The 13,361-nt window shown below is 39.2% G+C and overlaps 1 protein-coding gene across 1 annotated transcript in view; it reads right to left on the reverse strand.

The window, feature by feature from the left end:
• The window catches only part of LOC134871061 (PH and SEC7 domain-containing protein 1-like), a 54,757-nt gene that overhangs the window by 11,261 nt on the left and 30,135 nt on the right, over positions 1–13,361 (reverse strand). Inside the window, exons 10-11 of the mRNA XM_063893652.1 lie at positions 9,300–9,343; positions 28–221 (exon numbers count right to left, since the gene is read on the reverse strand). Coding sequence (XP_063749722.1) covers positions 28–221; positions 9,300–9,343 — 238 coding nt within the window. The remainder of the gene's footprint in view (positions 1–27; positions 222–9,299; positions 9,344–13,361) is intronic.

Consider the following 13,361-nt stretch of genomic DNA (forward strand, 5'->3'; position numbering starts at 1 on the left):
GTCTTTCGGTAAAATAATTCTTCGTACTTCTCTTGCCGTCTGAGTCTGCGTGCACTTTGCGGACGAGGAACCCGTTCTTGTAGAGCAGCGACCCGGACTGCTGCGCCTCGTCTGTCGGGGGCTTCCCACTGCTGCCCTCTGCCTTCAGCGATCTGGAGGCGGTGGAGTCACACAGGCTGTCCCCGAGCTCCGAGAACGACTTCCGCAGCTCTTCCTCGTCGCTATGGAGACAAGAAAAAAAGAAAAAGGAAGAGAATGAAAAAAAGAAAGAACCCAGATCCCATGGTGATCAACACTTATGTGTCATGTCTCATTTGCAATGCGAATAAACACATCATCATTCATCCTGTCCATTTGCCTCTCACTCTGTGCTTGTTACAGGACAACAGGTCTGGAGATTTCACACACTTACTGTACTGGGGGAACTTTTCTTTTCATACAGAACACATGAGTAATACCCAACCTCTACGACTGGTGTGTTGCCATAGCTCTATAGTTGCACAAGACATTTACAAAGCATCCTGTAAGCTACCTTCAAAGATTTCACCGTGTGTCTTCCTGCTCCGGTTCTCCTGGGAAGCACTCTCCTTGATCAAAAAAGAACCACAGCTAAAGAGTGACACCATATATCTTGCTCCACCTTTGAGGTGAAAAACAGGGGCATCTTTACCCAGGGGGGGTCTGTCGACTCTTCTCAGAAACACGGGCACACTACTGTTACTCCTCCACCCCTTGAAGCCTCATAGAGTACTTTAATACTTCATAGCGCAGTGATATAACAGAACCTCAGTCTTATTTCATAAGCCAGCCTGGATGACGGTTCTTTAAAATGCGTAGAAAGAATGGAAATGTGATCTACATTTCAGCTCTATCTGCACAGGAAGACTGTGTGATATCGAAGGTTTCACAACAACTGACTTGGTGTGAGAATCTTATTTATACAGTATGTGTGAATGGAAATGGTGTTCATATGGAAGACATTTAATAAACACATCTTAGATACTAGCCTGAGGTACTGTATGTTCGTATCAAATATAAGGACTACACTACGACATATATTTATGAAAAGAACATCTGAAAAGCATTTAAAGTGACCCGATTATGCTTTGGGCGTTTTCCCTGTCCTGTGGTGTGTTATAAGTATAGTTTTTTGTGAATGTAAATGGTCTGCAAAGGCTAAAATAAAAAGGTGTCTCACTCCCACACCCTCCCCCCGCACCCATTGTCTTCTTTGTTTACTTATGTAACATCATGACATCACTATGTGACACTCTTTTCTATTGGCTAGCACTCCAACACATAGTATGTGATAGGCAAAGGGGCGGGGCATCCCTAAGCGGTTGACAAATCACCAACAGAGGTGCAGCAGCTCAGGCAGTATGAGAAAAATAAAGACCTTTTAGAATATTAGCAAACAAACGTTTTCTGAAATGTTTTTAAACATGTGTAGGTTTAATTTAATAGATACAATAAATAAGAAAAGAAAAAATACACAGCACAGTATTAAAGCACCATATCTGATAGGAATGGCACACCGCTAAAACATGACCTTGTTGTGGTTAACTGAGACATACTGTAATTTAAAAAAGTATTAGTGACACTGCTGAAAAAATGTACCAGCTCTGTTTTTTATTAAAGAAAGTTTTCAGGCTGGCAGTTGCTGCTGAAGTTTCTGTGCAAATTGCTCATTAGAAACATGCCTTGAGGAGCCATCTCTGTAGAGGAGGACTGTTCATGAGTGGCTGAGTTCCTGTGAGCTTGACTGAATTTTTTTATTTATTAAACTAATCAAATGTGCGCCGTCAGTGTATCTGTTCATGTGTTTGTGAGTGTCTCTGCCAAAATTTTTTATCTTATTTTGGTCTTTTCCGTCTCTCTTGTATCCACCAACTGTGCATTTCAATTTGTGTTTGGATGATGAAATACTTTGTTAGTGTGATTTCATTTGGTTAAAAGTTGAATACATTCTTTTCCATTTGTTGTGTTGTATATTGTTTTCATTACTCATTTATTACTTTTAACACATGTATTTTCCATTTTCTTTTCATCTGTAGACTTTTTTGTTGGTTTAATTGTAATTTCTACACCTTTTATCATTCTCCTTTTTTGTTTGTATTTTAATGAATATTCCAGTTCATTCACCTTTGCTTTATTTCTAATGTGTTTTATCATTGTTTTATTACCTTTTATGTACGGTTTCAAAATATTTGTAAAAATGATATATTTTAAAATGTATGTTTTGTTGTTACATAAATGTCTGTCCCCTTCCAGCCCCTTCTTTATTTCGCACAGGTTTGATTCATGCCATTACTGTTTGACTACCATTTTAAATGTTTAATCATCAATTTCTGTATTTTTCTTTTGAATTGTTGTCCAGTTTATTCTTCATTCTAAATTAAACAACTGGTTTACTTTTTGGTATCTGTCGTTGCTTCTATTTTGCCCCTTTTTCATTTAAAAAAAAATGTATTTCGCTTTTGTTTTCTACTTTATTTAAAACATTGTCTCTGACTTTCATATCCTTTAAATTCCTTAGAAATGTCTGTTCCTGAGTATATGAATAGTTTGTAGATATATTTCCGTCTTGTATGTTTTGTGCTGGAAACACACAGACAATACTAAGTGTACACATTACTACAGCAGCGCTAATCCCATTCTGCTCTCAATAACCGCTCACAATACGCTGTATGGATTCTTTGAGTGTTTTTTTAAAGGGATTTGTCACATTAGGAGATGATAAATGCTTTGAGCAACAACACTGAGCGTCTCTGCATCTGCTGGTGAGGTAACCTGGCAATTCCACTTGTTACTTCACCAGCCGGCACCCATGCAAAAGTTCAGCCCGAAAATAGAAAGATGGCTCTATGCCGAACCCCCCCGAGACCACGCTATGAGTAACCAACAGAACATAACAGCAGTTAACCCCGTGCAGGAGCCAGGGAGAGAAAAGGGAGGCAGAGATGGAGCCAATGAGCATGCAGCCTGTTGCCTGGTAACTGCTGGCCTGCTTCAATACCATTTTACACAGAGACAAAGTGGAGAGGAGATAGAGAGGGGAGGGATGCAGGAGAGAGATAGAGAGCTGAGGAGACAGAAGAGGGGGGAAAGACAAAGCTGATCCTTCTTAGATGGCAGAACATTATCCTCAATGATGTGAGTGAGAGGAGGGGGGGGAGGACAGAGGTAAACAATAAGAAAGGAAAACAAAAAGGTAAGGAAAGGAACACATAAGAAAAGGAAGGAATAAATGAGGATGAAAGAAAAGAAAAGAAAGATTAGGAAAGGACAGGATAAGACAGGTAACGAACAAAAAAGTAAAAAAGAAGATAAATAGAAAGAAAAAATGGGACAAAAGGAAAAAGAACATTGATCAAATAAATGATAGCAAAGGAAGAGAAAGGATTGGACGGTTAAGGAACATCCAAAAAAGGCAAGGTAACAGAAACAGGAAAAAGAAGAAAAAGGTCATGAAAGTACACAAAAAAAGAGACTAAAGAAAAGAAAAGGAAAAGGTAGTAAGAAAGAAAAAGAAAGAAACAGAGAAGTAGCAAAAGGAAAGATAAGAACTACACTGAAGGGAAAAAACCTATTCAAGAGGGAAATTGATTGGGAGAAGAGAGGAGAGGAAAAGGAAAAAAGGAGAAAAAATAGAGGTAAGGAAAATGTAATGAAAAGAATAGAATGAAAAGAAACAGGGCATGGAGTAGAGAAAGGAAGGAGAAGAATGACATTCATAGAGAACAAAAAACGAAAGTAAATAAATGAATGACCATAAAAGACAGAGATGATAATCACAGGCAGGAAAAAAAGAAATAGGAAGAGCATGGCAAAATACCAGAGAGAAAACGGTAAAGTAACAGGAAAGCTGATAAAAAAAACTGAAAGGAATAGGTGTGTTTATAAAATGTGAAGAAAGGAGTTGAAAAAAGTGCATACTGGGATGTTTGTGCTGATGTTGCTGCATCAGTTAACCAATGGAAACAGACTGAGTTTCACCTGTGACACTAACCAATCAGTGCAAACACAGTCAATTGAAAGAAGACATTCATTCATTCATTCAATCAATCAATCAATCATTTGTTCATTCATCATTCATTAAATCAATCATCATTCATTCATTCATTCATTCATTCAATCATTCAATCATTCATTCATTCATTCATTCATTCAGTGAGCTCCTTATTCGATCATGGCAAAGCATTTCCATCGTTACAAGAAAAACTTGGTATATACAAATATTCTTTTATACGACTCTTTTTTTGTTTAATAAGAAGGGATTTCATTTTTTGGGTGTGAATGCACTATACATATATATATATATATATATATATATGTATATGTATATTCAGTGGAGGAAATACGTATTTGATCCCCTGCCAGTTTAGTTAGTTTACCCACTCACAAAGAAATGAACAGTCTGTAATTTTTATGGTAGGTTTATTTTAACAGTGAGAGACAGAATATCAACAAAAAAAATCTGGGGGAAATAAGTATTTGATCCTCTCGCTTTAAGAAAGTACTCCTGATGTCAACTTGATACCTGGATAAAACACACCTGTCCACAGTCAATAAATCAGAGTACAACCTCTCTACAATGGGAAAACCAAAGACATCTTGTGATCATGGTGGAACTAATGCCTAAGGACATCAGGGACAAGACTGTAGACCAGCACAAGGCTGGAATAGAAGACAAGACCACCAGCAAGCAGCTTGGTGAGAAAGAGACAACTGGTTTGATTATTAGAAGATGGAAGAAGCACAAAATGACCATCAATCGCCCTCGGTCTGGGGCTCCACGATCTAAGATCTCTCCTCTTGAGGCATCAGTGATCATGAGAAAGGTAAGGGGTCAGCCAAGAACTACACAGGAGGGACTTGTTAATGATCTGAAGGCAGCTGGGACCAGTCACCAAGAAAACTATTGGTAACACACTGCGCCGTAATGGATTCAGATCTTGCGGCGCCGCAAGGTCCCCTGCTCAAGAAGGCACATGTACAGGCCATCTGAAGTCTGCCAGTGATCCTCTGAATGATTCAGAGAAGGTGATGTGGTCAGATGAGACCAAAATCAAGATCTTAGGCATCAACTCGACATTTCGTGTTTGGAGGAAGAGAAATGCTGCCTTTGACCCCAAGAACACCATCCCCAGCGTAAAGCATGGAGGTGGAAACATGATGCTTTGGGGAGGTTTCTCTGCTAAGGGGACAGGGCGATTCACCACATCGAGGGGATGATGGAGGCCATGTATCGTAAAATATTGGCTGATAACCTCCTTCCCCTAAGACATGTTTTGCAAGGGGATCAAATACTTATTTCCCCCAATTAAATGCAAATCGATTTATATCTTCTTTTTTAATATCTACATTTCTGGATTTTTTTAAATATTCTGTCTCACTTAAAATAAACCTACCATAAAAATGAGAGACTGTTCATTTCTTTGTAAGTGGGTAAACTAACTAAATTGGCAGGGGATCACATTTGTATTTCCTCCACTATATATATATATATATATACATTTCAAATTTGGAATGCAGGGCATCCTGCAGGTGAGAGGTGGAGGCAGCACACAATAGTGAGACAGGATGATTGGAGCCATTGAGGGAGGAGGACAAAGGGGATTAGCAGAATGAAAGGAATACTGGAGCAGAGGGGGTCTCATCTGTCCCTCTCCCATCACTCATTTCACACATTTCAATCGCCACTCTGCACCCATCAAGTCATACTGCCGTATTGTACAGAACAGTATTAGGGTCATGCATAACGGGGGAAAAGAGAAGGAAGATGTTATTTTTTTTGCATTTAGACTTATGTTAATGTATATCCTGGTGACAATATATATCACAATACCATAACTGTTTTTAACTCAATTAATAAGTGCTTTGTTAAGGATCCTCATGACAATATATTTCTCATGAAACAGGTTTTAAGGTTAATAGCTGAAAATAAATACTATGATCTATGGAGGACACCAAAGACTTGACTTCAGGTTTTAATATTTCAAAATAAGCCGACAAAATACAGTTGGAATGTCTGGTTATTTGAGAACCACAGTTCTTCTCACCCTGACTTTACAATGTCATGGTGATATGGGCAAAATGTTCTGGTTTATATTAGTATTCTGTGCCACTACTGTGACATGTCTCCATGCTTTAATGTTCAAAAAGGTCTTCATTTTTCTCATACTGTCTGTGCTGCAGCACATCTTTTCACCCTCTGTCTGAAACCAGAGCCCAGTCTGCTCTGATTGGTTAGCTGGCCGGCTCTGTTGTGATTGGTAAACTGCTTACAGATGTCCCGCCTATCACGTATAATGTGTTGCCAATAGAAGCACGAGTGTAACATAGTGATACCACTATGTTACGGAAGTAAACAAAGGAGTCCAATGGAGGCGTTTCAGGCAGGGGGGAGAGTGTGGGAGAGAATCTCCCTCTGAAGGGAACGTTGCGATTTTAGCCTTTGCAGACCATTTACATGCACAAAAACCTATAAACAGGAAAGGGTTACACCACAGATAATATAGGGCCCCTTTAGGAATAAGTTGAAAGTAGAAATGTTGAGAATAAATGTCAGACTAAAAAGAGGATCCTCATTCTAGACATTTTCACTTCATTCTCAACATTTCAACTATAAACTCGAGAAACTAAATACAAAAAGGGTCCTTTTTAATGTTTTAATGTTTTACCATAATTGTCTTCCGCAGATATTCCGCAATTTACACAATGTCTCTATCAACAGATCTCCCTATCTCTGACTTGTTGCGTCTCTCTTTTAGTGCCCACCACCACCTCTCTACCTCTCTGTGCTCTCCACCCCCGCTCCTCAAAGAGGAATCTTGTGTGTGTATATTGTCTCTGTTTGTGTGTGTGTGTGTGTGTGTGTGTGTGTGTGTGTGTGAGAGGAGAACATGTGGGTGCATCCAACTGCACCGTTGAGAGAGTGGCTGTGTCTTTTCTCTGTGGGGGTGGGAAATAACATCCACTGCTGTGTGTTTTGCGCTGTCCCATAATACTCTATGCCCACACACACACACACACACACACACACACACACACACACACACACACACACACACACACACACACACACACACACACACACACACACACACACACACACACACACACACACACACACACACACACACACACACACACACACACACACACACACCTGTAATGACACATTATTTCAGATTTCACATACAGTACAAGTTGTATCCATGTAATCACAGCACATGGTTTGTCTTAGTGTCTGAAATCACACCTCGATCACAGAGTTTTTATTAAGCCTCAATCTGCTAATAAATTAGAAAAATCAATACTACTTCTCTATATATAGAATGAAAAGATTGCTTACATTATTACTTGAACAAAATGATATTACACTAATATAAACAGTATGTAGATATGCATGTAACTCTAAATTTCATGTTGTTTTCTTCCTATTTGACCATTTTACTAGAACACTCATTTATTTTTTCCTTTAATGCCTAATTTATTTATTATTTCCAAGTCTAATTTGTAATATAGACCTGGAAAGTCTCCCAGAATATATTAGACAAGCTTCACATTAAAGTCAAGAATAAAAACCTTCTATTTTTACTGCATACTCAGCCCTTTAACGACTTAAAAATGTACATATTTTCAAATCCATTCTTTTTTCTATTATAATATTCTCATAAAGCCTAGCATCATTTATATTCACGATTCTTGTCTTTTGAGGTATTGTTTTCCATTACGCACCAGAATTCCAAGAAATATGCCTAGGAGCCTATGTGAAAACTGTTTGAATATAAAATAACAAAACATTATACGCACTTTGTTGTGCTGTGATTAAAATCTGCAAATTGCAAACACAACATGAGGACAAACATTCCTAGGAAGACAAACCAAAGCAGCTTCAGAATGGATACACAACAGAAGTGTGTCACAGGGTGTTGTGTTCGCAGTCAAGTGAGTTAGCAAGTGAAAAAATGTCCTCTGTCTGTGTGATGAAATATGCATCAACTAAGCATGAGGGTGTGAACGTGGTGGCAAAAGTGACACCGTGCTCTGCTTCCAAAAAGTGTTTTCAGAGCACAATTTACTCTATTTCAATGATACTGGCATGCTGAAAAAATAGAAATGTGTATATCTGTGCTGCCAAAGAGGGAAACAATACTGCAAGCTGAATCTCTTAATCTGTAATTACTTTTTGTTTGGAGGTGGACTTTCTGTTTGCTCTGTGGTGTTTACGCGTCTTCAAAAATGACATATTTTCTATCCCCGCGTGGCCGCTTATGTGGTGGCAGTGTTTAAATAGCTGTCTATATGTCAGCGGAGATGTTTGAACTGGATTGCCTGGCTCTCTGTGGATCTCCTCCTCGATCTGCTCCTCTGACCACTTTTTTTCCGGCTGCTTCGGGAGCGCTGCTGCAGCTATTTTTGGAGAGGTAGTGGGAGGCTGTGGTCACACCTTTGTACAGGATGCAGGTAAAGAGCCATTTAAATCATCCCTCTCTCTCTGTTAGTCATTGTTGTTTTTCTTCCCCTTCACATTCACATGTACTGAAGCCGCACAGATACGTTTCCTGTGTGCATTTGTACATGGGCATATCCATCTGGTACCCTGTGTGTGTTTGCAGCCGAGAGAACACAGGGAGGAAAGAGCAATGCGGTAGCTATGGAGTCGTATCCATGGTGCCGTAACTATGGCAACAAAGCTTGGAAAGCTAGTGACTTAATTGGCATCTCTGAGGCGCTCTGCAACTGTGATCGAGAATAGCAACCCTTGACACACTAATGTTTCCTTCGCATGCCAGACAACGCTCGCGTCATTAATAAAGACGCTAAACGGATTTATCAATATCCCTTATTGTTTTCTGTCAGGGGAGAGTGTGTATTTAAGGCAAGACACTACAGCCAAAAATGCGTTTCTCATGCACTATTCATTAAAAAAAAGGGCTATTTTTCATCGATAAAATGTCGTACTTCAGACTAGTAGGAAGAAATAGATCCAAAATACACATTTAGATGTTGGATTACCGCACCCTTTTCTACTTGTGTCGTTAAACGTGTCCTAAATTCAGCAAAAGTTAGCCCTCATTTGCATAATTTATACTTGAAATACAGAAAATAAATCTCTTAAATAAGTAAACACCTGGGGGAGTTTCATAGTGATATTTACAAATTAGATTTTCAACCCATTTTCATCTGTAGTGTCTCCTTAAATGTATTTGAGTTAATCATTGTAAGAAACAGTGTCACAAGAATAAGAAAAATAAAATAAAGGTGAAAAATATGAACATAAGAAGACTTACAGTGTCCATTGCAGTTTCTGATTCTTGATTGAGTTGTAGAGAGCCTGCAGAGGGAAAGCAAGACAATTTTCAGACAAATATGACAAACAGCAGCTATGTTGAGCGGTTTGATCAAATATAACAGCAGGGTGGGCAAGCCCGGCTTCATTCAATAAATTGTACTCAGGGAAATGTCATCCCTTTTCACGCTTCTCAAACAGCCCTTCGCCTGAGCCCAACTCATTTTATTTTGTCGAAAACAATCCATCAATCATCCAATCAGGCGACCACCACAACATCAGTTACAAAGCCATTATCTGTCGAGCACCCGCCTGCCAACGGATAGACGAGCAAATCAATTGGCCCAATAAATAATTTAGCTGCTTTGACTCAAATGCGTCGAGTGGCAGAGAGCAAAAATGTAGTTACAGCTTAAGAGCATGAACACACAAAAAAAAACGGTCGATAAAATTTAAAACATGACAAAGACGTGCGCAAACACAGCTGAGGTCACACATTCACCTTAATGCTGTAGTACAGAATACGTAATCAAGAAACATAAGAACGTCTTTATCCAGTAAAGATAAGCTGTTTTTCTCCGTTGGTAAACGACAACACATGTTTACATGTCGGGGTTGTTTGAGTGTTTGTCAGATAAAAATTCATTAATCAATGAAAACACTCCAGAAGCTGGAAGATCTGTTCGTTGAGTATGGAAGCCTAAACGCCCATGGTTCAAACGTTTAATTTCCTCAGTTTCCGGCGATAACTAGTAATTTTCCCGAGTTTACAAAATAACACTTCTACTTTTACTACTCAAGAAAGATTCATTATCTTACTCGAGAATATTTCTCAGTTATCTCTGTAGTTCTTAAAAATGGTTATGTTAATACAATGAGATAATGAGATAAATAACGATCTTGAGAAAACAAATAGGCTACATTCCCTTCCCTCCCTGGAAAACAGAGAGAATAGTGGCAACAGTAGTAGTGGAATAGAACTGTACAGTAACGTAAAACGGAAACACTCAAGTTAAATACCTGAAATTTGTACAGGATATACCATGACATAGCTTTGTTTCCCCCACACATCTATTAAGAACATGTAACAAAGTATAAATCTAATGATTGAAAGCATAACTGGTATAAAAATCCAGATTGCCATAAAGAAGTTAAATGACTGGGAGCGTTGGTCTAATTAAACCAGACATACTGCGTTACTGTAAATCAATATTTCCCAGGACTGTATAAACGGCAAATTAATCTGGCATTGCCACCAAGTAAGATGCATATATCACTGCATTAATGCTTAGTTTCTGCAATAACGGACGTTTTTCTTTATGTTTTTGTTCAAATTCAAATGTTTTCCATTTGTCTATAATGGAAGTTTAATTCACTTTGTTTCAGGTTATTGTTCCCCTCTTAAAAGAAAATATACTCTTTTAATTTCGTTATCACCTTAATCTGAAAATTCACAGCAGGGAGGGAACATATAAGAGAGTCTCATGTGGAAGCTACACCTCTACACAGAAAGGATTTCGACAGGCAGCACTTCTACTTCCTCAAAATGTGCAGTGACAATCAAGACCTGCGACACATTACTGACGCGGCAGCATGGATCCATCAGACGGAGGCAGACGATGCAGCTGATAGACAGCAGTGACAGCAGAGGTGATGGAGAGGACGCCTAAAGACATTTCATCACAACCTTGTTCACCTCTGAAATCCTCATGGACCTTTACCATACATTCTTTCCATCCACGACCGATACTTCCTCGTGGGGTGAGAAACATCACACTCAGCTAGAATCGATAATTCCCCATTTCATTCCTTTGATTAAAGAGCCTCTGCTAATGCTCTTCACTTGGATTCTGCTGTCTAACACTCCCAACCTATTATGAATATGATTTTGTTGCATTGTGACTTTTAGTCGAATGAAATTGGATTTATAATAGGGTTTGATTCAGCATACCTAATCGGGTTCATTTCCAGAGTTTTCTTCGAAACTGAATCGGAAATATTCCCATGAATATTAACACGCATCCAGCCTGGACCATAATAGATTTCAGTTCTGGTTTCCATATATACTCTACTGTATATATAATGGCATTTGCACTAAATGTGCTTATATATTTGAGTAATCACAGAAATACAGCTGAGCTTCCAAGAGTTGGCCAATTTTCAAAGTGAAAGACAAACTGCTTCTGTAGCACAAATTGGGTCCACATCAAATATTAACGGAGAATTTGTAAGCTGGAAGTAGTTTAATGATTTGCCACAATAGCACCATATTTTCTGGCTACAAAAGTGAAGAAAACCACGTCATTTAAAGTTTGTCCCTGAACAATGTTTTTCATTTGTATGAAAGGGAAACCTGGGGGAACACAACAGTACAAACATCAGAGGGACTCTGTGGATTGTAAGATGACTAAAGAGGGAGGTAAGTACAAAAAAACTATGGCGGTATAGAGTATACATCACACCAATTCAGTCTGGAGTCACTAAGACAAGGACGTCATCTTATCCAACTTGCTTTACAAATGTCAGTGAGTGCCAGCAAATGAGAGCCATTAGCCTTGAGTGGTGTCTTTACACAACCCGCTGTTGAGCTGGCAGTCCACCAATCTCCATCATCAAACATCCTACTGTCCATATGTGGATGTAAACAAAGTGTTTAGATGTTAAATCAATAATGAATCCATCCCAGTTTCAGAATATGTCATTCAATCATGGTTTGTATGTGGGAGGATTATAGCTGAATTAAGATGCATTGTAAAATTCACAAACCCTACCAGATCATTTATTATGAGCTGTAGTTAAACGTTAGGGGCAAGTCATTGTCACAAAACTCAAGTCAAGACTGATGCCAATAAATTGTACAAATAAAACGTATCCCTAATCATAACCCTAACCTGGCTTCTAGTAATGTTATTTCTTCCTGGTTCCCTTTGCCAAGTGATTGGATGCTTTGGAATGGTTTTAACAAAGTGGATATTGGAAATAAAGTGTCATCTTGCTAGGGATGAATAGTATCAACATCAGTTACTTCAGGAAATTAATTTGTGGCACAAATAACTTAATGATTTTAACTTGCGGGAAGCTATAAAGTATTTTCAAGTCAAAATGCTCAAGTCCAAGAGAAGTCAAGAGTCATTGGTGTTAAGGATCAAATCATGTTGAAAGCCTTTTGTCTAAAGTCTAAATTATTGTGACTCCACACAGGTCCAAACCTCTGTTCAAGGTTATGTGGAGTAGGAAACATTTGTTATGTATCATGAAATAAAGTAGGAAAGGGTTATTATTCTCTGAACTTTAGGTATTAGTTGTGAAGATGTGGATCAAGAGCACTTTTGTGATAATAAACAATGTTTCTGAATGACTTGTAAATGTAAAACTGACAGGATGTGGGTACCTTTCTCCTCTTTCTGGCCTGTGGGTGATTCTGTCCGTCCTGAGCTTTCCCCAGCAGGTCAGGAAACACCAGGGGTTTGAGTGAACGGGATCGAGGGGTTCTGGGATAGCGAAAGGGGTCCATCATGCGGAAATCCCTTCCGTAGCGCACGGTGCAAAGAGAACGTGAGCGTAGGCGCCCTGCTGAGTGCAGGCTGTTAACACCGATCATGTCCAGAAATGAAACTCCAAGAGAAAAAAATGCTGGACATTCAAAATCTGCCAGAATAATTCAGTTATTATTGAAGTCCAGCAGAAAACAAGTTGATCCAAGGAGATAAAAAGTGTGAAATAAGGTTTTTCTGATACAGTAGATGTGCCAACAGACAACTGGAAGTGCATTCAGTTGTTATTGGAAGCAGCCGGTGATAAGCAGAGAGCGCAGGGGGAGGCAACACATCATCAGGCTGCTGTCAGCAGCGATCAGCAGGCATCAAACCCCAACAGTCTCGCCCCGGAGAGTCTTGATCAACGCCCACCAGGCAACAACGGGGTGCCCACATGACGGTGAATTATTGATAAGGCAGCCATGTATTATACATGAAACAAACGACTCTTGTGCTGCAGCTCAACTCCGCAGGTAACAATAAATCCAGCCCCCCTTTCTTCCACTGTGAGCGCGTGGGATTGTCTA

The sequence above is a fragment of the Eleginops maclovinus genome, chromosome 10, assembly GCF_036324505.1.
Source record: "Eleginops maclovinus isolate JMC-PN-2008 ecotype Puerto Natales chromosome 10, JC_Emac_rtc_rv5, whole genome shotgun sequence".
In the NCBI taxonomy this organism is placed as follows: domain Eukaryota; kingdom Metazoa; phylum Chordata; class Actinopteri; order Perciformes; family Eleginopidae; genus Eleginops; species Eleginops maclovinus.